The sequence below is a fragment of the Podarcis gaigeae genome (genome assembly GCF_964106915.1).
Source record: "Podarcis gaigeae genome assembly, chromosome: 3".
Classification (NCBI taxonomy): domain Eukaryota; kingdom Metazoa; phylum Chordata; class Lepidosauria; order Squamata; family Lacertidae; genus Podarcis; species Podarcis gaigeae.
In genome coordinates, this window is record NC_139680.1 from 78,220,924 (window position 1) to 78,246,962 (window position 26,039).

Sequence of the window (26,039 nt, forward strand, 5' to 3'; positions counted from 1 at the left end):
AGTATCAATACAGGTCCATGCAACAATGTTTAATATTTGTATCTCAGTCTATGCAACAATTTCAATCTCTGCAACGATGTCATCAGTTTGACAGCAGTTTGACAGTTCTTTTCTATGCACTGGCAGCCCGGTGACGGGGTTATCTCTTTCAGCCCCGTTTAGCTCAGAAATTGGAGGATAGTTCTAAAGAATAAAAGTCTATACAACCCACAGTTCTTTCCTTTTTGTCTTCAAAATACAGAGTCTCTCAATGCACCCTTTCTTCCACTTTGACAATCCCCTTTTAAATACTTCAGCTCGTTTCCGAGCCCTTGCTTTGATCTAATTAGCAGAGTCGGGAGGCTGACTTCCTGTTACTCGCCTCCCGCTTTCGGCCGAATTTCTTCAATTTAGTTAGAAAATTTAGGACCCTTACTCACGGGTATGTTGCTCCAATTCCGATACTTTCAAGAAGAAAGGTCAGCGCTCATCAGCAGCAGCAGCGCGGCTTTGCTTCCACGAAAAGAGCGATGAACTCACAGCGCCGCTCCCCCTTTCACGTTCCGGAGCCTCTTACGAGGCTCCTTCCCCGCTTCTGGGGGGGCTCCAGGCGCCCGCCGAGTCCCACGGCCGCAGGCTCACTCTGCCTGCGGTTTTTCTTAATGGGTCTCCGCTTTGCCGCAGCGGACGACCCTTTTTCGCGGAGCCCCTCTTCACAGCGCAAAGAGGACCGCCATTGCTGTTTCGCGCCGCCTCCGGAAGTCCTAAATATACCTTTCTGAAGAAACCAGAGGCCTTTCTCTTGGGTCTTGTCGGCCAATTGGTGCCAAAGAAGGATAGAACATTCTTTATGTACGCTACAACAGCAGCAAGAATACTCATCGCAAAGTATTGGAAGACACAAGATCTACCCACCTTGGAAGAATGGCAGATGAAGGTGATAGATTATATGGGACTGGCGGAAATGACTGGCAGAATCCGAGACCAGGGGAGAGAGACAGCGGAAGAAGATTGGAAGAAATTTAAGGACTATCTTAAGAAACATTGTAAAATTAATGAATGTTAGAATGACGTTGGTTTAGAAATTACGTGGTTTCCAGCGGTAATGGATAAGTAAAACGAAAAGAAAGGCTAAAAATTAAATGAAAAACAAGGGAAAGGATTTGCTGAATTAATAAATTAGAAATTGGAATACAGAGAGGGGAGGTATGAGGAAGTCGGGGAAGTAAGTTATAAGAAAAAAAGGGATTGAAATTATACTTGTTTTTTATTTTTGTCTGTTTTTATTATTGTTTTGTTTTGTTTTTATACAACTTCTGAAAACTTAATAAAAATCTTTTTTAAAAAAGCAGTGTTGGAAGTCAGTACAGAAGTGCTAGTATTATAACTAGGAAAACTTACTCAATAAACCCCATGCCCAACCGCAGCCCTGGTTAGTCCCTTGTACAAGACTTCATGCATCTGAATAAGTGGACACTTGCATACAATAGCACATGCTAGAATATATTTTTTAGTCTTGAAGATGCCTGAAAGCTTTGTTGTTTTTGTGCTTCAACAGACTGATATGGAATTTTCTTCTCATTCTGAGACCTTAGCTTAGCTTATTTTGACCCTTCTGAATTTTATAATGTTACTCTTAACAGGGCAGTCGAGAGAATCTGAGAATGTTCTTTCTGTAGCTTTTGTTAACAGAATCTTCTGAAGTTCCTCTATTTTTAGAGATGTAGTTCAAGATATTTTTGTCACGGTACAGCAAATGTCTGAGTGGAGGGCAAACTCCATGCACTCTGTACTCCACTGCAAAATGAGATCTCCTGGCTGAACCTCCTTTCTCCTCTGTGCTATGTGATTATTTAAACCTCCACAAAGTGAGCTTGCCCTGTCACTACAGCAGTTTTATATCTGTCAATTTTTCATTCCAGAAACACAAAAAGAGAGAACCACAGACTCCATGCTATGAGGAGATGTTGGTGCTCCTGACACTGAGATTTACCCAATTGGTGTTGACCTATGACAGGGCCTTTTCAGTGGTGGTTCCCCATTTTTGGAGTGCCTTCCCTGGTGAGGTGTGTCTGTCTCCATCATTATTAACTTTCAGGATGATTTTGAAAATGTTCCTGTTTACCCAGGCTGAAGGATACTATCCCTGGCAACTCTCAGATTACTAGATGGAAGAATATTTTTAATTCTTGTGGAGGAGCACCAAAGCGCCACTCTTCCCTCACAGTTTATCACTGGATGATGTGGTCTATCTACTATTCAGCTCTCTCTTCCTTTAGGATTGCAGCCTAATTGTTTATTTATTGAATGTGCAGTTTATGTTATATAGTATTAATAGGTTAGTTGTTATTAGGCCATTTGTATCTTTTACAAGATGGTCATTTGCTTGCATCTATTTTTAGACATGCTACCTTTTAGTTTATTGTCCCCCATGGAATATGTACTTGGAAGACATCAGACGAATACATGTTAGGTCACATCTGAGCTGTTGTGCAACTCTTACACATCTAGCTACTACAGATAGAGCAAGACGAGGGTGAGCAATGGCTAAGAATAAGACAATGGTTATTTATTGTCTGGAAAGAGTTACAGAAAAGCAGACCTGAATTTCATTTCGCAACACATGTGATGCAAACTTGGCTTGTTTTCTCTTTCTGCCACGCATTTTGCTGTGTAATTAAGCTAATCACAGTTTATATTAGTTTCCACGCTTAATAATCTATTGCACATATTTTTAAATATATCTATTTGCAAGATTCCTCAAGACCATTTGAAAACCTGTTTGCTTGTAAAGGTTAAGGGAAATGTTTGATAAAGCATCTGAGATTTTATTCTTAGCAATCTTGCACTCAAGCATAGATGTTTAAAGGGCAAAATTGTGACATGAGAAGAGCTTGTGCAGTACTGACGTCAATGGGCCTGGCATACGCACATAGGATTGATTTTGGCTCCATGCTTGCTTTTTGTTTTTCCTTTTTGTGTGGGTTAGTTCATTTACAATGTTCTGAGCAAAACTTACTAATAGTAAGCCATACTTACTAGGGGGATGGGGGAGGAAATCCATTTAGTTTGCATTTAAAGGTGAACCTACCTCACACTTTTCAGAATGATACGCGAACCAAAACACACTCATCCTTTGAAATTCATGCTTCTCTTAATTTTGTAATGAAGTTTTCCAGCCACGTAATGTGTAGAAAAATGCATATGCTAAGGTGAAGTGTGCATTCATTGAAAACAGCACCAAAACAACATTATATTAAGGGAAATTGCTTTGCAAATAAATGTATACATATTAGGAATGAATTCATACAAAAATCTGTTTATTAGCAGAAATTCACAATAAAACGCTGGTGAATTTTCATGAGGACTTAAAAAGAAAAGAAAAATCAAATTGATGTGGAAATGTGAAGAACCTAAGATTGGGAAAATGAGAAACAGAGTGAGGATATCTCTAATAATTACCCAAGGTGCTGGAAATCTTGGAATGAGCACCACCAGCAGCTGTGGTTTGGTCCAGGGTTTTTCCCAGTTCTCACTACTACCAGGGCAGAACTGGACACATGGCAGCAAGTATAGGATTCTCAAACCTATATTTGTCACTAATGAGGAAGTAGTGGTTGAGGAATTTGCAAGGTAGAAAGAATGGACCATAAGAGCACTTTACGCCTTCCACCCCATTTCACCCAGCCATTCCCCACTCCCAACTCCTGCTGTCACGTATGTTCTAAGGCAAAATTAGATAGGCGTTGCAAAGCAGAAATGATAGACAGGGGAAGTGTCAAGCACTCCAGCCCACTAATTCTTCCCTGAAAATGCCCCTCCCCTTGGTGCTTTGAACACTGGTAGCAATCATGATGGTGGAGATCCAATATACACCACCAGTGTGCTGAGTATTTGCAATCCAGTTTGCCTGATTTCTTTATCAGTGACAAAGGACGAGACTAGTGGGTCATCTAATATGCATGACCATTTATGGTGGTTGTTTGCACACACAAAATAGATATGCCCTTGTATGTTGATCTGTTTTTTGTTTTTTTGCAATGTCAGATTGGATGGTAGATCATTGACTGGCCATAAATGCTGGTCTGTTACCTTCTCTTAAGTCCTAATGGTGACACAATATTATTCCCCAGGGTTAGCTTATTAATCAGTCTTTCCCCCCTCTGAGCATCAAATAATAAAATGCTTTCTAAGATTTGACAAAGGTCCGTATAGTTAAAGCTATGGTTTTCCCAGTACTGATGTATGGAAGTGAGAGCTGGACCATAAAGAAGGCTCCTAGCCAAAGACTGGGTGCTTTTGGATTATAGCGCTGGAGGAGACTCTTGAGAGTCTCATGGACTGCAAGAAGATCAAACCTATCCATTCTGAAGGAAATCAGCCCTGAGTGCTCACTGGAAGGACAGATCCTGAACCTGAGGCTCCACTACTTTGGCCACCTCATGAGAAGAGAAGACTCCCTGGAAAAGACCCTGATGTTGGGAAAGATTGAGGGCACAAGAAGAAGGGGACGACAGAGGACGAGATGGTTAGACAGTGTTCTTGAAGCTACCAGCATGAGTTTGACCAAACTGCGGGAGGCAGTGGAAGACAGGAGTGCCTGGCGTGCTCTGGTCCATGGGGTCATGAAGAATCGGACATGACTAAACGACTAAACAACATGACCTGGTATATTTTTAGACCTTCCATAAATTCCCCTCTCCTTAGGCCCAGAAATAATGTGCTGTGCTGTATTGTCAGGGTTGTGCATACAATAATTAGACTGGTCAACAACAAATTTGTTGTCTGCGTTTTTTCAGCTGATTTAGGATGAATCTGATACGCTGAATCCAAAAATCACATTGGTTTTGCTCAATCAGGTCAAGTTTTTGAGCTATGGCCACATGTCTTTTTTACATTCTTGTTCACATGTACGCCTGCCAACCTAGCAGTTCAAAAGCACCTCCGGGTGCAAGTAGATAAATAGGGACCGCTTACCAGCGGGAAGGTAAACGGCGTTTCCGTGTGCGGCTCTGGCTCGCCAGATGCAGCTTTGTCACGCTGGCCACGTGACCCGGAAGTGTCTCCGGACAGCGCTGGCCCCTGGCCTCTTGAGTGAGATGGGCGCACAACCCCAGAGTCTGTCAAGACTGGCCCGTACGGGCAGGGATACCTTTACCTTTACCTTACCCTTGTGTGGAGCATTTTAGAAGTTGGTGGGGTAAAATGCCTTGTCAAATAATTGTTCTGGGTGATTATGTCGAAAAGGGATCAGTTTGAAGTCATAAAACCTCGGAATCTTCCATAAATTGGTCCAGCAAAGCATAAAGTTGGGGGATCAAAACTAAGTTAATGGGGCAGCCGCCCCACGAAGTATCCTGATCTTCAATCAGCACCTCGTCCTGTAGCTCATTGTGATGAAATTCCAGTGCCTATCTTCGGAGAACTTCCTGACATTAGTGACAAAGATGCCTCCAGTGTTGAAGGACATGAAGAAGAAGAAGTGGTTCTTGAAGATGATGCTCCACATCCATTTTCCCAAAAGGAGTTGAATGATCTAGTTCGCGACCTCAGCTTGTCAAAGGACTCTGCCGAACTGTTGGCATCCAGATTGAAGGAAAAAAACCTCCTCTCTGACAGTGCTCGCATCAGCTTCTTCCGCAACAGGCATCAAGAGTACCTCCGTTTTTTCTTGGAAGAGAAGGACTTGGTGTACTGTGCAGATATTGCGCAGCTTCTGCTCAAGCTTGGAGTGCCACAGTACGAACCCAAAGATTGGAGACTGTTCATTGACAGCAGCAAGCGATCACTGAAATGTGTTCTGCTACACAACCGCAACCAGTTTGCCTCTATACCCCTGGCTCACTCGAGTACACTGAAGGAGAACTATGATGTGGTGAAGTATGTGCTGGAGAAAATAGGTTATGATCAGCATAAGTGGTTTATTTGTGTTGACCTGAAGATGGTGAACTTTTTTGGGGACAACAGTCTGGCTTCACCAAGTACCCATGTTTTCTGTGCATGTGGGATAGTAGGGACCGTGCTCAGCATTACACGAAGAAGGACTGGCCTGTGCGGGAGGAATTGGTGCCTTGCAAAGAAAGGAACGTCATCAACGACCCTCTGTTGGACAGAGACAGAATACTCTTCCCACCGCTGCACATCAAGCTCGGCTTAATCAAGCAGTTCACCAAGGCTCTGAATAAGGATGGCGACTGCTTCATTTACTTGTGCCAGGCTTTTCCAGGATTGACCATGGAGAAGTTGAAAGCTGGCATCTTTGACGGTCCTCAGATCCGTCAGCTCATCAGAGATCCAGAGTTCAGAAACTCAATGAACGAAGTGGAACTGGAAGCATGGGAGGCATTTGTTCTGGTAGTGAAGAACTTTCTTGGCAACAATAAGGCCAGAAACTACGCAGAACTTGTCAACAACATGCTGACTGCTTTCAGAAACCTGGGCTGCAACATGAGCGTCAAGATGCACTACCTATTTTCACATATGGACCGGTTTCCTGAGAACCTGGGTTCAATGAGTGACAGCAGGGAGAGAGATTCCATCAGGACATGAAAGAGATGGAGACCAGGTATCAGGGTCGCTGGGACACAGTCATGATGGCTGACTACTGTTGGACTCTGAAGAGAGACCTCCGTGCTGCTGAGCATTCCAGGAGTTCTAAGAAACAGAAGTTCAAGCCCTGAAGTTTGAAAAATGGTGAAGCAAGATGCAATTTACGTGTACTTACCTTTATCAATGACCACCATTCAGTTTACAGAAAACCTGACCTGATGGAGAGAAACGGGTGCCATTTCCTGATTCAGCAGTGCAAAAATACCCTAAATCAGTTGTAGAAATCTAGACATCATTCAAAAAGTAAAAAGTGTTGCCCAGTGTTATGTTTCACCTTTATTTGCCATTTCTAGATGCAACAACTGAATTCACTAGTGCAGTAGTTTTCAAGGGTTATCGCTGGGAATCCATTGCTAACTTGGAAGTTTATTAGGAGCTTCTCAAGGAGAAGTTCAGAAATGGTAGGTAGGTTTTCCTGAAATACAGTTTGAATAATGTCCACCATAATTGGTCTTCTTCACCAAAGCACCGTCATAGTGAGCGTCGAGTGTATTCTTTTTTTCTTTTTTTGGCCATATCATTTTTATTAATTTTACAGTAATGCTTTCCGTAACAATCTCTCCTCTTATATTATACAATTTGGCTTTTTAGGGCCATGACGTCCTTCACACCTTCCTTATGATTTTCTGTCTTTCATTTCAAATTTCTGCATTAAATCTATCCAGTCCCAGTGCCTTCCCACTTTTTAGGTTTTTAATTGCTTTCAGAATTTCTTCTTCTCCTATTGGTTCAGTCAGTCAGTCTTTCTTATCTGTCGGAATCCGTTGCACCTCTCTCTAGCTTTGAGTGTATTCTAGGTCAGGTACCTTCTTTCATATCCTAATGATATTGTTATCAAGGCTTACCATATTAATTTTCTTCCTAACACAGAACTCACTTGTCAGACAGAGCTCTGACTTCACTCCATAGCCAAAAACACAGATAGGTGGGAACAGTCAGGCTCATCTCACAAAAATCACTTAGAAGAGTTTTAAGATTTTAAGATTATCCGAGGATACGATGAATTGCTAATGTTGTAGTCCAGTATTTAGTATTCCAGCATTGTAATGTGTTGTTGCCACTCTTCATTTCTACTACACCATGAATGAAGTTAGTGGAGGCCTGGTCCATTTGGGTGGGGGTCGCCAAGCCAGTACCTGGGAAGTCCAGTTTGGGCAAGATCTAGCCTCCATACACAATGTACCTTCAAAGCACATCAAAGCACTGTTTGTGAGCTGTGTAGGCTAGCTACTGTCAAAGACGGAACGCAGGATCAGACAAGCACAGCAGAGGGTTATTAGATTTTTATAGTTATCCTAGATATTCATAGTTATGGTCCTATTTTACATTGAAAGATAATGCCTCAAAACCTACATTGTACACAGGTGAGAGAGCAGACATGCATCTGACAGCAGCCCCCACTTTACCAGGGTGGTCTATCCAGTTAAAACTGGAGCATATGACACCTTGTTGTTTGGTTTCTCAGTGCAATCCATTTTCTTCATTGGTTGGTCACCAAATTCACATAGCTAATACTTCCCCAACCTGTTTTGTCTGTGAGTGTACAATGGAGGTCAGTGACAAAATGGAAAGGCAAAAGGGGGGGAGCGTTCCCGTTCCAAGACATTTTGTTCTGTTCTGCTGCACCTTGAATTGTTCTGCCAATCCTGGGCAGTGTTGCTTAAATAATCCTGTTGCTATGGCAGATTGAAGAGCATAGGAGTCAAGCAGCTATTCCTTGTCCTCCGTTGTACTAGGCACAATCACATGAAATTGCAGGAGCCTGGAAATTACCATCTGCGTGCATTTCACTGTTTGTAAGTTTGGCTGGCATTAATAATACAGTACTTCTATCTCCAGGGCCTAAGTGCACAGTCACATCAAGATTGATAATTTTTTCAGCCTAATAACCACCAAGAGATTAATTTCGCACAACGCTTGATTAAAAACTCTGGAATCTAATAATTTAAAGTTTGATAACTAGGCTTAACTAATCCAGTGATCTATTTGCTTGTGATTTCTTATAACAGAAATGAATTATTTGCACATCATTTATGTATCATTGATAGTCACTGTTATAAAACATAGGGCCATGTCTCCAAAAGGAAGCATCCCAGTTGAAGTGCTAACATTTCAGGGCTATAAATTTATATTCAGGCAAAGAGTCTGGCTCTTCAAGTGTGACCTTCACACAGCACTCCTTACTGCAGGGGTGGATTCTAACTCCCTTCAGCCTGAGCTGAAGGAAGTTATAATGACTCCTGGTCAGGGATGGTAAATGATGTAATCTAGTAACAGCTGGAGGGTTGTAGATTAGCCATCCCTGCTTTACTGTATTGGGGGTGCTTTACATAAAGTATATAATAAAGAATGGTTATTCCAGTTCACAGCTTGTGGTGAGCCCTGCTGAGAGCTATATGGAAAAATATATCATGCCAAACAAAAATTTGGAGCAAGTGGTATGGAAGTAAAAGGCAGTTCCTACAAGCTTCCACTGTGATTAGAAGCTTTAGGCTCTAAGCCAGGCGTACAGAACTTGTGACCTACCAAGCTCCAGACATCTATGATGGCCCATCAAGATGGGCTTGTTTTTTTCAGTTTGCTGGAGACCAGAAAAAAGTGCAGCTATGATGTAGATCACCAACATGGTTGGTGCATGCAGCTTCCTGAATCACAAGTTCTGTAGGCCTGCTTTATGCCTTAGCTTAAATGGTGAGGTGGATGGCTGAGTCCCTAATGACTAGCTCTCAGACGACTACGCAAATGCAGATCATCTTGAAATTTGCACACAGAGAGGGGGCGTGAAAGAGTGCACATGGTTGATGGCAAGTAGTGGGTGGGTGGGTGGGTGGGTAGGCAGGATAAATAGATGGTACAAAATCACAGGGAATGGAATGCAAAAGTGAAAAGAATTGTGCATTATCGAACATACAAGAAGCTGAGCAGAATGATATGGGAAAGTAGAAAGAATGGGCTTAGCCATGCTGGTCTCAATCAGCAGAACTTCTTATGTTCCACTTCTAGAATAATCCTGTGGAATGAGAAAGATTTGCTGTTTTTATTTTGCTCCCCCAGCAAGGAGTTCAGGAGAGTACCTCACCACCACCAAATAACTTATACACACAACATTGTGAGGTAGCTTAGGCTGAGGGAAAAGATGACTAGCCAAAGGTAATCCTATCAACCAGCCTTAACCGACCTGGTACACTCCAGCAGGATACTGGGGAAGCCCAGCCAGACGGGCAGGGTGCAACAAAATTATTATTGTTATTACTATTATTATTATCTGCGGCTGATGTGAGTTGCAGTTCAAAACATTTGGGGTGTCCATTTAGACTGCTATAGACCAAGTAACAAAGGGTCTAGAACCTGGGTCTCTAGGGCCAAAGGCCTTCAAATATTTAAGTCTCATTCTTCATAAGACAGAGGAAAGATCAGAGCTTTTCTTGTCTCCCTTATCACCCTTGATGGGGCTACATTATTTATTTCTTCAATTTATGAGTTCCTTGACAACAGGGCTGGATTTGTCAGTTTTAATTATCTCAATTTCTCATTTCCCCATATTAAATTCAGTTTCCCACAATCCTGCAGCAATCTGTAATAACAATAATTAAATTCTTATGAATTTGCATGTTCAGACCCAGAGACCTCCCCCTTAAATAAAGACACATTTGACTCAAATTTTAGTTTTTGGCCGAATTTAGGCCACAACTTTATTGATTACAGAAAGTGAGTGGTTGCATAGGCTCTGGTTCGACTAGCTCCCTGTATCCTTGAGGGCAGTGCTGACCCAGAGCCCTATCATAGGTCAGCCAAGGGTGAACACATGAGGTAGGCGGAAAGCCCGGGAACGGACTATGTCCACTCCCCAGATGCTCCCCTGGACTCAGGCACAGGCACAACTCCCTTTTGGGGGTTGACCAAACCAAGTTGAGTCTCTGCATTCCTTTAACGGAATACCCTTCACATAGGGATGGTGAGACCATTCTCCCATCCCTATCACCTGAACCAGTGCCTATCCGCAACCTTACAAGTTGTGACGATTTGCTACATAGCAGGCGAAACCCAAATGGCAACAGCCAATCAGCCAAGTGGGGAAAATTCCTGCCATGCCCCTATCTCAACAACAGGTGACACACGACAGCATAGCAACGTCAGTTGCAAATATGCTAAATATAGGGAGAGGTGGGTGGGTGTTCCGATGCATGTGCCGAAAGAGGAAGTCCTGGGTCACATGCATAGGCATATATAGGTCCCTCGATCCGTTTAGGCTGCACCCCATTGCCCAGATTATACCCAGCAACAAGGAACCTACCAATCGGGTGTTGTGGCTTGTCCAATATACCCACCCACAACACAGGAGGTCAGTCTCCAGGTCTCACCACAACATGTGCCCTCTTTGAGGGAGGACACGCTTTAGTGCAAATTTCTCTCAAAATACACATTCTTGTATACAATCGGCCTTTTTTGCAATACACCTTTCTGCAAAGCAATTTCCTGTCACACTTTCCTCTAATATATGCCTTTTTGCACATGTTGGTGGGCTGGAGAACTGCACTGCAAATTTCAGGGGTGCATTATTTTTGAAGGATGGTGGTACTTTGGTGCACACATTGTTTCACAAAATGCAGATTGGGTAGATTCAACTTTAAAGGTGCACTTAATTGAACTCCACCCCATCCCTATTTGACACATAGTGAATCACCAAGCAATTTAGCAAATGTATACAGAAGTGGGTATGCAGCATCTCACAAGCATATGATTGGTATGGAGGCACCAGGAGCTAACCAGAACCACGGGTTCATGGCATTTGCACCAGCCAGGCTCAGCGATAGAGCACTTGCTTTGCAAACAGTGCTGCAAAGCCATACTGCATGCCACCAGCTCAATGTGTGAAGCACTTATCAGACTGAAACAACCTGGAACTACAGGGGCAGCATCAACAAGATGACTCAGCCAACAAGATCAGTCAGCCTTGTATACGTCATAATATAGAGAACAGATGGCTGAGAGACACAGATACCATTTACCTAGAAACATTAAATGTGCCTGTGCATCAGTGGCTGACTCACAAGGTCCTCATGTTTTTTATTCTTCTTCAGAGCACAGAGCAAGCATTAATTCATGGTGATTTTTAAAGAGATAACTTGAATAAATCTACTTGTAGACCTATACTATTTATGGGCCACCAGCATGAAAGGTTGCAATTCTGGGGTGGAAAAGAAAATGATTCTCCTTTCACTGAACTTGGGAATGTTCAAGAGCCAGAGACAAGGAGGAGTTGAGAGGGAAATCAACACCATCTTTTAATGGTTAGTCTTTCTGCAAACTGGAACAACAACAACATAAATGACAAGGGTCATTTAATCCAACAACATGCTTGCTTGTCTGCGTAAAATAGTAACAGAAAACGTGTGTGTGTGTGCGGGCACACACATGCTTGCTTGCACGCACACACATAATGATATTCTAGAACTGCACTCATGTCCATGGGGACAATCTGAGCCAAAAGGCTTCACTCAGGAAAAGGTAAAGGATCTCTGGATGATTAAGTCCAGTCAAAGGCAACTATGGGATACGGCGCTCATCTCGCTTTTCTGGCTGACGAAGCCGGCGTTTGTCCAGAGACAGATTTCTGGGCAGAAATTGTGATTCAAACTGCACCTCTATCAATGAAGAACGCCACAAATCATTCACATAGTCTATCTGCAGTTTTCTTCTAGTCAGTGGCAGACCAGCAGGCTTCAAGATTCATTTTGTCATAGAATCCTGCCCATGGCCGTTCCTAGTGAGCTTGAACCATCAACCTTCTGGTTAACAGGTAGATACAATGACCCACTGCACCACTACACACTAGGGTTGATTTGCTGCTGCTACCAACAGTAAAGTGGGGCAGGGCGGGGATTTTATATCTTCTTAATGGGTACTAACAGTAGAGATTGATGTCTTCCCATCAGAATACTTTAAAAGGACATTTTTAATAAGTTACATTTAAGTCTATGATGACAATTCTGCAAAATTGTCACAGACTTCCATTAGTTTATTTGCTCTGGCTGCTCTGCTAATGCTCCAGATGGCTCAATCCACTGGATTGGAAAGTAATCATAAGAAATGAAGAATTGCAAACTCAAACAAAACCTTTTAATGAGATTTGGTGTGCCCACCCCAAGCCACACAATTTTCATTTGGTTTCTCTGAAAACACAGGTGACCCTTGATCTTAACTAGTTTCTGTCTCTGAAGTAAACTAGTAAAGGGTCAATGCTAATTTATGTCCACTCTTTAAAAATGAAATTGGGAGAGCCAAATCATCTCTGAATGCTAACGTTATTTAAAGGAAGGCTTTTCACTTAATGAAAGCAGTATTCAGCTATTATTAATCACAGGCCAGAGAGTCTTCCCACCAGGGACACACTGAGATTGTAGGGTGAAATCTAAACTTACCGGTATCTTCTAAAAAATAATAATTGTGTCCTGTCACAGAATCATGGAACTGTAGAGATGGAAGGGACTACAAGGGTCATTTAATTCAAGCCCCTGCGACGTAAGAGTTTTTTTTGCCTAACTTGGGACTTGAGCCCACCACCCTCAGATTAAGAGTCTCAAGCTTTACCGACTGGGAAAACCTAACCCCAAAATAGTGATTTTAAGCTTTTTGATTGCACGCTTAGGTTGTTATGACAACAATTTATATATTACTTTGTTTACGTGTTCAAAGCACTTCATGTACATTTACTCAGCAATCTTAGGGAGATACAAAAAATGTACCTTTCTGCAACACAAGTAAGCGAAACAAAACATATTGTGAGATCTAAGAGTTCCAACTTGGGGGCTCAAACTGACGAGAACAAAAGCAATGACTGTTATAAAAAGGGGGGGAACATTTTGGGGCAAACTTTAACCAGGCCAATCAAAGCTTTGAGAGAATATTCCTCAATGGCCCGTGAATAAATATCACAGATCTGCATGAATGGATGTTGTTTGCCTTTACAAGATATAAATTACACAGCACTTGGGGGGAAATCATGCAACATATGTTTCCCATAAGCACAAGCATAAACAGCATTCTAACACGTCACTACGGATTTACTGACATCTCTTTTTACCAGAAAGTGGTGCATGATGGATGAAGCTTACAATTCTAGTGCATAAGAAGCCGAAGACTAAGCCAGAATCGGAGCCTGTTACCATCTACTGAATTATATTTGTACGACAGACCACTGGAGATCTGAAACGCCACCAAATTTCTTACAATAGGTATTCCAGGTTCTAAGAGGTGGCATCTCTTAGATCACAACAGCTCATGCCAAAACAGTTTAATGTTTCTGCTACAATAGACTAATGCAATGACCCCTCTGGAACTTACTCCCAAATCTCAGTGTTGCGTGGTGTTATTGCCCTGCCAACAAACTTGCAAATGGAATGTCAAATGACTGAATTAAACCAACTATGTTCCTTCACAACCTTCATCTAATATATACCCATGCTGACAACGGTTTGATGGTTTCCCTGTTATTGCTTCAGCTGTGACCACAAGTGTGGGAGTGGGATCATCCAATAAGCAACTTGCTATATGCAGCTCCTCCTCAGCCTGGGGGGGGGGCACAGGGGGTGCATCAGGAGGGGGAACCTGGGAAGGCCCAGTGAATGCCTGGATCTCTCTTTTCAGCCCTTCAATTAGCAAAAACAGTTTTCACAGTATAATTTCCAGAAACGATATCCAAGGCTGTGTAGGCACAGGAGGAATGAATCTGCATTAATTGGAAATGTGACTTCATTACAGATCAATTAATCCATATTGAATATGTCTGAATCATTTAATTCAAATTTACGCTCTCTAGTCTTCAAAGCCCTCAGCTGACAAATGCCCCCATTAATGGTCATTAACCCCTGTCTGATCTGTAAGAAGATCCAGGAAATTTCTCTCAACAAAAGACTGGGGTTAAATCAAATCAGAGTGCATAATTTAATTTAACAAAATGGGATCATAAACACAAAGGTTTAATTAATCCAAATTGCTTTGGAGGACCAGCCACACCACAATAACTCCCCACTTGCCCCCCCCTGCTTTGGTGATTTGTTTTTGCGTTGTGCTGTACTGTGAAACCTCATTTAAATTAATATATATATAACCCATCAGAAAAATAAATATATAAGCTATTGGATTTGGCAAGGGTGAGGACCCTAGCTTGGTGGTAGACCATCTGCTTTGAAAGCAAATCCCTGGTTCAATCCCCTAAGATCCCCACCTGATACCCTGTATTGCATGCCACCCCAATCTCTGAGTGGTGCGAGATTCCAGGGGTTCCAGGGTCTTACCAAGGGACTATGTTTTCCTTTGAAAATGAGGCACAGTGGAGACTGTGGTGTCTTTATGATATATGGTTTAGTTATACATATGTCTCATCACCTCCTGGCAAATAGAAGGGGAAGAAATGGAGGCAGTGAGAGATTTTACTTTCTTGGGCTCCATGATCACTGCATATGGTGACAGCAGTCACGAAATTAAAAGACGCCTGCTTCTTGGGAGAAAAGCAATGGCAAACCTAGACAGCATCTTAAAAAGCAGAGACATCACCTTGCCAACAAAGGTCCGTATAGTTAAAGCTATGGTTTTCCCAATAGTGAGGTATGGAAGTGAGAGCTGGACCATAAAGAAGGTTGATCGGAAATCAAACATTGTGTGCTCTCATGCGCTCTCTCTCTCTTGGCCTTTTCCAGGCTACCACCTCCCCCTTAGGTCACATTACAGGAAACTCTACTCCAAAGTCTGGCAGAAGAAGGGGTCCCATCCATTTGCCTTTGGCCTCCTCTTCTTAGCTTTCTTAATGAGACGTCACTTTTCCTTTGTTTTTTTAATGGATCATCACACCAGGCATTTACCTCATTGGGGGCTAGCCTGTTATATTTTAACACTTGCTGAATCCAGGGGTTCCATGTCTGGCACCCAGTTTAACACTCCAGGTCTTGATTAATTTCTAACACTTGCTGGACCCAGGAATTATAGGTGTCTGGCACCCCCGAACTCATAACACCTGGAAAGCAACTGCTGGTCAAGGTACAGAATAACTCATTGTGCTGGAGAGACCAATGGTGTGCCTTTGTATCAGGCAGCTTGCTATGCTAATTTGGATTTAGGCTTGGTCATGATTAGAGCAGATCCACCGTAATCAATGGGATATAAAGCATCACTAAGGTTCCAATGGCACTAAATATTTAGGTGGCACTGTGGGTTAAACCACAAAGCCTAGGACTTGCCAATCGGAAGGTTGGCGGTTTGAATCCCCGCAACGGGGTGAGCTCCCATTGCTCGGTCCCTGCTCCTGCCAACCTAGCAGTTCGAAAGCACGCCAGTGCAAGTAGACAAATAGGTACCTCTGCGGTGGGAAGGTAAATGGCGTTTCCGTGCGCTGCTCTGGTTCGCCAGAAGCGACTTAGTCATGCTGGCCACATGACCCGGAAGCTGTACGCCGGCTCCCTTGGCCAATAAAGCGAGATGAATGCCGCAACCCCAGAGTCAGTCACGACCGGACCTAATGATCAGGGGTCCATTCACCTTTACCATATCACTTTAAACAGCCATGGTTTCCCCCCAAAGATCTTGGAAGCTGTAGTTTAACTGTAGTGCTGAGAGTTGTTAGAAGACCCCAAGAGAACTACAATTCCCAGAGTTTCCTAGGAAAGGGTATTGATAATTGTTAAACCACTCTGCACCCTCAAAAACCACATTTTCTAGAATTCTTTCCCATGACTGTTTAAAGTGCTGTGATGTATACTGCAGATGGGGCACAAGTCTGGATCCAGCCCATGGTGTCTAACATGCATTTAAAGAGCTTTGGAATATTTTTAAAGCAATGCTCTACAGTACATTATTTAACAATATCAAGCATGGAAAGCTATTATACATCACTTCTTTGATTAATATATCAGGTTTCCTTCACTTATCATTAGTTCAAGCCATTCTGCCTGCAATCACAGCTCTGAAAATGAAACCTGGACTGCATAAATCAAGTGCCTCCTCTTATTACTGATATTCTAATCAGCACCAGCCAAGAAGACACCTAAACTCATCAGTGTGATTATCTCTGTTGATTGTTTCATGTGATTAAGGTATTAAATGGCCGCTTTCCTGTCAGCAGCTCTCGAGAATTAAGGAATGCCAGTCCCATTGACATGTTTGCTTCTTGGCCTGGATGCTATCTTTGCAATGGATATAAAGGGAAAGATCCCAAGATGAGACTGTGGCCAGCCATTCATTTTAACATTAACAAGCCTCTCTAATGGGTAAGTGAAGAAGTCACATCCTCAGTTTACTAATTAAGTCTGTCTAGCAGGGAAATCCCGTGGTAATTTCCACCAATTATAACCAGTAAATTGACAAACTGAAATGAAACATTTTGAGATAAGTGATGCAGCTTCTCTCCTAGGTAGGTCATGAAAAATGTGAAAGTGATCCATTTCCCCTCACGTTTCCCACCAGCAAAATCTGGGATATGTTCTCCCAGGATCCCTGTGACTCCGGATGTTGATTTGACAAAAATGCCCATAATAATAATAATTTTATTATTTATACCCCGCCCATTTGGCTGGGTTTCCCCAGCCACTCTGGGCAGCTCCCAACAGAATATTAAAAACACGATTAAAACATCAAACATTGACTATGATGACCAACTGACCACTGGCCATGCTGCTTGGAGCTGATGGGAGTTAAAAGTCCAACAACATCTGGAGAGCCCAGATTCTCCACCCCTGATCTTACTTTTTTGAGCTTGCTGTGGTATAACTATCCTACCATGAAAAAATGACAAAAATCCTGTAAGAAATTGAGCAAACAAAGTAGACATTTGCTTAGATGTTTAGATTAACCACCTGGGCAATGAGTAGGATTGAAATTTAGGTCACCAAAACAAAGATGCAAAGTGCATTTTATCAGGAGATTCTGAATTAGTTCCAACATACTGAAGCTGGGTAGATTTGGAAATTCACCTCTAGGGTACCATTAACATCAAATGAAAACATTATTTCCATCATAATTTCACTTTGAATAATTAGGGTTTAGTTATAAATTTATTTAGAAGAGAAGCGGTAGGCAGGATTTTTGTCAGGAATGCTAATTTAATTATCAGCCATTAAGAATTTGCGCAGGGATATCTGTACAACGGCAGAATTGTGTTTCAAGGGCATATAAATACTTTTATCAATTTTATCAATAGATATAGGATTGGGGGACTTGTCCCCAGAGGGAATCCCATAATTGGATCTAAAAGCAGGCAGTTGAGGGGGCTTAATTTTAAAAGGATTGTTTTCCTTCCGCCAAACTTTAGTTTATTTTCTCTGATTTTGCAAGTCATTTTTTGTCAAAGCCTTAGCTCCTCCAGACACCTTGGCATCAAGGAGCGACAATTTTTATTAACTCAAATGCTTTGAGTTAAAGAGACAAAAGCAACCAAATAACGTGAATCAATTTCACTCCTCCTTCCCCTCTCAACAGTTGTTCATACCCGCACATAAAAACTCATCACTTCCCCTTCACTTCTTTGCATCCCCAAGCCTCTCTGGTTCCCCCCTACTTCTCTTTCTTTAAAGCACATTACACATAAAATGTACAAGTCTTTTACTCCTGTATTCCCAAAGATCCCGCTTCAGATGCTCAGATGTTAAGATAATGCACCACCATAGCTTGCAATGTATGGGGAGCTCAATTGGGGCCTCTGCTATATATATTTAGGGGAGGCTCTTGGTGCAGTTTGAATTATGCCCCCAACTTCCCCAATGAGGGAAGGGAAGGGTGGATGGGAGGTGAGCTTGACTCAACTTCAAAAGCAGCAGCAGCAGCAGCAGCCATTGCTGAAGAATATCCAGCAGCCCAGCAGGGAAAGCTTGCCCCCCCTTTCTTCCTCCAACTCCTTCACTTTCTGCTTTGTCTTCTCCTTATTTTTCCTGCTTGGGATTCACACCCTCCTCGGGCCTTATCTCCCAGTTTGTCAGGGGCAGACACTCTATTAATGTCCTTAATCTGCCCACCCACGTCTGGGACTCTTAGCTCTACATCAACAAGCTGTGCCTGTCCCCTGGAATTCCTGAATGGTGGCAATGCCATCTTCTCTTGATTTTATTTAATTGAATACACATAACAACGCTCACAGCTCAACAGATGGTTCCAGAATCATGGAGCTAATGACTACATTGCTTGCTTTGTGTTTTAACTTGGTGTTTGAGCTATCATTGTCCACATATATCTGTTACAGCCAATGCATTTCCAACAGGACATAAGGTACATTTTGAACCTTACCAGAGAAGACACTGGGAATCTTGGAAAGAAAACTTTTGACTGTACGAATGAGAATCCCGTTTTTCTCATCTTGCATACGAGCTATGACATCTTCCATCTGGGCAAAAGAGAAAGAAAGAAAACAAACAAATTACATCACTGCAATTATCGTGTGAAGAGACGTAACTGATTTTCTCAGAAAAAAAGAACCAGCACCTGAAGATTACATTTGTTTCCAAATAGATATCCGATAGGTGAAGTTTATGAAAAGTTCAGTATGATGAAATGGTGAAAAACTATACAACAAAACAAGAAATCTCTCCCACAACTTCTACAAGAGCAAGTTTCTTTCAGTCCCCATGGGCCTTGCAGGTTCAGAGGAACAAAGGTGACACTAGCAATCTCAAGACACTGTCTAGTGACCATCCACTATGATTAGCTCCATGAACCCTGGTGTTCCCCACTTTTAGGATTAGTAAAGTTTTCAGAGCAGCTTGTTATCAGCATAAAGATCCACTGTGTTCACATGCAAAGTCTTGGCTATGGCTGAAGTATTCCTCTAGATAGTGGACTTTTGAGGATTAGTTCCTATCAGATATGAATGCCCAGGTACAAAATACACAGCCGATGTGCACATGAATTATGCTTATTATCCTTCATCATCCTTAAAATGCATGCACTCTATATTTTAAGGAGAATGGAATATAGCAGTTTGATACATACCTGATGTACCACTCATGTATTCTAGAGTATTCTCATCCAAGTACAAAAAGACTCACAGCAACTCACACTAAATTGATTCTGACATAGCTCTGAACTGAAGGGAAAGTCAGCGACAGAGCCTAAGGAACTGCCAAACCAATACTTTTCACTCAAGAATCACTGGGTGCCCACCACCACTTTCTGTCTTCCAACTGACAGCAGTTGAAAGTAAATCCCCCCCCACACACACACACACTGTCCATAAAGAATATGTCTCCTATGAGGTTATCAGAGCTGAGCAATGTAGTAATACAAAACATTTATTAACATTTATTAAGTCATTTATAAAAGTAGTAGTCCAGTGTTAGCTGCTTTAAGGGCTGGTTTCTGAAACCAAACATTTGGTTTGAAAACACTGAAAACTGTTTGCTGAAATTTCTCATGTTCAAGGACAGCATTTGTGAAAGTATGGAACCTGGAAAATTTAAACCTCAACTTTCTGATTAAAGGCTTGCCTAATCCACATAAATTAGATAGATTAGTAATTTGGGGGCGGATCGTGGAGTCCCAATCTGTCTGTCACCGACAGTTCTCAGATAAAATATTTCACATGAAAACATAGCTTTTTTACACCGAAAGCAGCCTGCTGTGCATGTTCATTCATACTCTGAAAAGAAGGAAAGAATGTGAAATAAGATTTGTATCTTTTAAGACAGTTCAAACTATTGTACGCATTAATTTTTGTGACTGTTGGTTTACCCAGAAACATTACTGAGCTCTGCTATATGTTGTTCTATATGAGTTTTGGAGAAAGTTCACTGGTGCCTGACTCATTCCAACTCATTCCTTTTCTTAAGCACAACAGAATAAAAAAAAGAATATAAGCTAAAAAGTAATGGCAAAATATGTATCAGATTGCTACACAGATAAAAACTTGATTTAGAATTTCAGCTCCCCACTCCTCATCCTGTTTAAATATATGTAGGAACTATATATGGATGAAGCTGTCAATTGTGGTTACTCTCAGTGTCTCATTTTTCCAATCTTAAATTTAGTTTCCCACACTTCCACATGAGGGTGCATTTTGTAAAGTCATTTTGAAAATTCATCTGTCTTTTAATGTGACTTTCTCCTAATGTTTCTATGCAATTGTGCCTACTATACACAAGTTTGCAAAGCAATTCCGTATAAAACAAACCATTTTTGTACAGCATTATTTTTTTTACTAATATATGTACTTTCACACACACTTTGTCCTAGCAAAGGGCTCCTTGGGGAGGAAGGGCAGGGTATGCATTCAATAATTAACGACGATAATAAATAATATATACATTCTGTATACTTTTCTTGTGGCTGGAGAACTGCAAATTTTGGAGAACTGCACATTTCAAAATATGGCAGTGTTTCAGTTCTCATATTGTTCCAGAAAGTGTAGGTTAGGGAGGCTTCCCTTGTCTCCCAGCTGTTGCCTTCCACATGAAGACAGTTGTAGATGGAGCATTCACTTCAGGCCACACAAGCCCCGCCCCTGCCTGATCTCCACCACCCCCCACCCCCAGTGCCGGAGCATGAAGCTCCGCCACTGTCCATACCTCAGCCTAAAAAACCTTCAATAACTGCCTGCCTACCCCCTAAGTCCCCATATAAGGGCCTAGCTTTGCTTCCCTTGAAAGTAGCCAGAGTCTTCAGCCTGGGAAGAAGTTGAGAGGTTTGAAAAACGAAACCAGCAGCCATTGACTAACTGTCCCGCATTTGTGTGTATTACAACGTATCAATGGTTAGAAAGAACCAGGAAACAGAAACCCACATCAATGGTGAACCAATAAATTCTCTGCCCACCATTCTCTGTTCAAGGTCACACCAAATATCACCCTCACTATAAGTCACATGGCTAGGAGACCACGTATCTACCTATTAATGCTGTATAATAGGCTTTTCCTGGCACTGAACTGATCCTATTTTACAAAATGGAGGCTGCAAACCTGTACATGCTTAGCTGGGGAATATGTCCCATTGAACTGATACCTTTTGGCTCACAGCTCTATTTCCATCATGCACAATCCGAGTTTCTGTGTTGTCTACTTTACATTTAGCAAACATGCATTAATTTCCTCTGCAAAACATTAGGCCCTCCTGCCTGTATCCCAAATCTTTTCTCCACCACTCACTGCTTAGAACAATGGAACGTGTGTAATAGCTTAATTGGGGCAATCCAACGAAATCTTCTTCTAGTTTTGATCAAGTAGTCTAATCTGGGGAGTGGCAGCTGTTCTCTGGCATAAATTTCCTCCCTTGCTGATATGCCGCTGTTCGCTTCCTAAACTCCACTGTAAAGGATAAGCTCCTTTTGCTTTGCCTTGGCATTTAGCCTCTTGTGGTTCATTTATCTCCTTATCTGTTTAAACCAGACCAGCTCTGACAATGCAGCAGAGCATTTCAGTCTGAACCTTTCTTTTCAGAAGGCTACAAATCCTTCATGTGTGCAAGGAGCAAAATAGCTGCTGAGATTAAAAGAGAGAGAGAGAGAGAGAGAGAGAGAGAGAGAGAGAGAGAGAGAGATCTGTGACAAGTAAGCAACTTGCTGTTTGAACCACAGAGCTGCAACAGAAATTAGCAGACATAGACATACAGATGAAGGACACCTATGTTTCCAGTAAATGTCAGAAAATCTGGATTTGATGTTTACTGGATGTTAAAATGTTGGATTAGGACTGGTTTTCAATATTGTGATATATCACCAGCTAAACATTATGACATACCAAAATATCACCATGTCTGAAATCAGAATGTGAATGGGGTAATGTCCTGGCAACCACTACTACTCAGGCATCTAAAACTGATACAATTTTACTCACCTTTAACAAATTGTTACAACTGTTACTTTATAAGAGAAGTGATGACTGGCTTCACAGTTTTTCCCATATCACAATTTTTTACATAGAGCGCACACACACACACATACATACATACATACATACACACGCACACATTGTGATTTGTGATATATCGCCATGTCAAATATTATGAAACCGTTATCACAATGTGGGCTTAAAACCAATTTTGGACGACGTATCATTGTCCAGCTCTTGGAGAGACTCGGATTCAAATCCCCACTCAGCCATGAAGCTCCCTGGGTAACCTTGGGGCAGCCACCAAATCTCAACTAAATCTACCTCACAGGGTTGTTGTGAGAATAAAATGGGACTATCATGCACACCAACTTGACCTCCCTGGAAGGAAAGCTAGGCTACACATTTTTAAAAATCTGTTATTTCAGGAGGTCAGTGAGAAATAATATATGGTGGATTACCAGATACTATTCTTTTTCCTTGAATCTCTCTCTGTGTGTGTGTTTGACCTATTTAGGCTTAAAATTTATTTACAATATTTATGCACCATTTTTCCCTACAAAAGTTCACATTGGCAGGTTGAAATTATATGTGCACTGGGAACTGTTATTTTGAAGTGTTTACATTTGCATCTCATGTAACTATTGGTATTGTGTGAACAATTCTAGAATACTTTTTTTTAAAAAATTGTGATTCATGCACACAAATGAAACAATATATGTACTTATCCTCCATCTGTTAAAGGCAGTGGGGGGAGGAGGCAGGGGTAACCAGTGGCCCTCCACATGCTGCTGGAATACAATCTCATAATCCTTGATAATTGGCCATGCTGACTGGCGTAGATAGGAATTAAAGTCATTTTTTGACATGGGTTAGCTATCCCTACATTAAACTCTTTCAACATAAGAATATAAATACTCTTGGAGGGTGCCTACCTGTATATGTGCACACAAGTGCCAGTGTGTTAAGTGTGTTACATATGGCACTCTCAGAGGGATATATGGTGGGATAACCATGTTTATATGCACTTATTCTTGAGAATAATGTACATAGGAGGGAAATCTGTTTCTTAAAAGCACCTGTGCAGAGTGGTTTGAAAAGCACAATGCTATATAGCCACTGATTAACAAAACAACACTTCAGCAGCACAGAAGAGGTTGATATAATCAAAGATATGATGACAGAAGATATCAAGCAGTAGTCAGTTTGTCTTTTATCACGCCTCCCCTAGGAACGTTCTGTTAGTTAGGACAACATTTGAAAAATCAAAAGATAACTGAGTAGCATAATGCAATATGAAATTACATTTCTTCTTTTCTTATTTCAAATTAATTTTGATATTTAGTGACTGAGGTGTTAAGACCTGGGCTGGATCTAGACATATCAATTAAGAGTTTTCGTTAAATGCATTTTAAATTTAAACAAGGAAAACAGGTGTCGGGGTGGGGGGAATGGGACAACACATATAAATTGCTTTTTCTTTACCAATCTAGCTGAGTCCTTGGACACAAGGCATCAGGATTCCAACCCAACCCAACTCAAGTCAAGTTATGTTTAGAGCTGTAAAATGGGAATAACTTCAAACTCTTCTGGGTTCTTAGGTTATGTGTACAAACTCAATCCCAGACCAGACAGAGAGTAGCTGATAACTTATTGTATTAAAATATAGCAGAGCTATGGCTAGCTGAAGGCAAAACATACTATCTTGCAAAAGTGAGGATCAGCCTTCATTATCTTAACACTTACATAACAGCTATGGCTTCTTCCATAAAAATTGGAAGGAAACTCAGCAGGTGCTCCTATATTGCTCTTTCAGACATTGGGCTTCATGGAATATTTGACAATATTTGGCTCAGATGTAGACAATGCCACAACTGATCAGTCAGTTTAATCACCCACTTGACTAGCATCCAGTCCTTAGTTTAACGGGATTCCCCCTGATATTTCATCTTTGGCAACAATCCACACAACTCCTTCACACTAACATATGTCAAAGACAGCATCCTCCAAAAATCTTTTCCCCTACAATGCATCAAAATCTGTCTTAAAAACAAGAACAGGGTATTGAAATTCAGAAGCGTCATCAACTCAGAAGACAGAAAGGACTTGCCATATCTATTGCTCTAAACTCTTTTCTGGATCAAAGCCAGTCTACTCAACTACGTTGTATCTTCAGCTACATGCCCATTTCACTTAATGGGCTTGAGCTGAGCAGGTGCAACAAGGAAGGCTTCTTGGGGTTTTCCAAATGGGATGGGGGTAAACTGATTTTGATCATAAGCAAGGCTTGGACTTTCATCCCCACCCGTACCTGCAATGGTCTAGTCCAAACGGCACCACTATCGCCTTCCACAGTTGTGATCAGAATGTTAAAAGCAGCTTGCCTGAGTTGTCATATCAGTGGAAGCTTCCAGTTCCAGCCAAACACATGCTGGGGATTTGTCATGCCAGTTAGTAGTTGGCTAATGCCAAAGTAGCGCAATATGTGACACAATAATTTCACGACACTTGGCAACACTTTGAAGTTGCTGGCCCATATATTTCTCCCCTTTTGATTGCCTATGTGTTTATGTGCGTTTCTTTCCTTTTCAATTTTAATAACTTGAATATGGCAAAAAAAGAAAACCCTCCAAGTTATTCATAGCTCCAGCTCAGATCTCTTGCGAACGAGGCTATGCTGGCTTGGGATTTTATTGTGCTGCCAGCTCCGGGGTTTAGTTTTCAAACTGCAAGAGCAAAAAAAGAAAAGCAGTGTCTAGTAAAAGAAGGTCCCGTGTCAAGGTAGACCATTTTTGACACAAATTTCCCAAAGGAATGGTTGTAATCATGCCAACCTAGCAAGTCTTATGCTCTTGCAAATTTGCATACAAAACCCAACGACCAAGCGCACCCTTTGCATTTTCTTGTTCCGTTAACAATGGCCAGTGAAAGCTATTTCACAGGAATGAAGAAGGTGCCTTATCTGGAAGCAGACATCTGATCAATCAATCTCAATGATGTATATGTGTTCACTGGCAGTATTTCAGACAAGGGTCTCTCCCAGGCCTGCCTGGAAATGAATGCAACCCATTTCACAAAAAGAAAAATGTATTGCTGATAAAATGAATGCATTAGAAATACTGGATTAAGTGCAGCACAGCACTGCTCTTCATCTCTTAATGTTAAAATCTTATTAGTTTAATTTTTTCTAATATTCCATTGTTTATACAGTGGTACCTCGGGTTACATACACTTCAGGTTACATACACTTCAGGTTACACACTCCGCTAACCTAGAAATAGTGCTTCAGGTTAAGAACTTTGCTTCGGGATAAGAACAGAAATCGTGCTCCAGCGGCATGGTGGCAGCAGGAGGCCTCATTAGCTAAAGTGGTGCTTCAGGTTAAGAACAGTTTCAGGTTAAGAACGGACCTCCGGAACGAATTAAGTACTTAACCCAAGGTACCACTGTAGTTCGTTATCAGACAGCATATAAATAATGTTAATAAATAATATACTTATTACAGCTTATTACAACAAAAGAAGCCAAAAGCTCTAGCTATCTTTTCGACTTTATATTTGAGAAGCGAAGCTGCTAATGTGTGGCCTATCATCTTAGCAGAAGAGAACAGGTACTGATCCCGATTCAAACAGGAGTCGATCAAGTTAATGA

The 26,039-nt window shown here is 41.6% G+C and overlaps 1 protein-coding gene across 5 annotated transcripts in view; it reads right to left on the reverse strand.

Annotated features, from left to right (window-relative positions):
* RGS7 (regulator of G protein signaling 7) overlaps positions 1-26,039 on the reverse strand; it is a 146,336-nt gene that overhangs the window by 69,098 nt on the left and 51,199 nt on the right. For all 5 annotated transcript variants that reach the window (XM_083732547.1, XM_083732550.1, XM_083732549.1 and 2 more), the window contains exon 3: positions 18,859-18,955. In XM_083732547.1, coding sequence (XP_083588673.1) covers positions 18,859-18,955 — 97 coding nt within the window. The remainder of the gene's footprint in view (positions 1-18,858; positions 18,956-26,039) is intronic.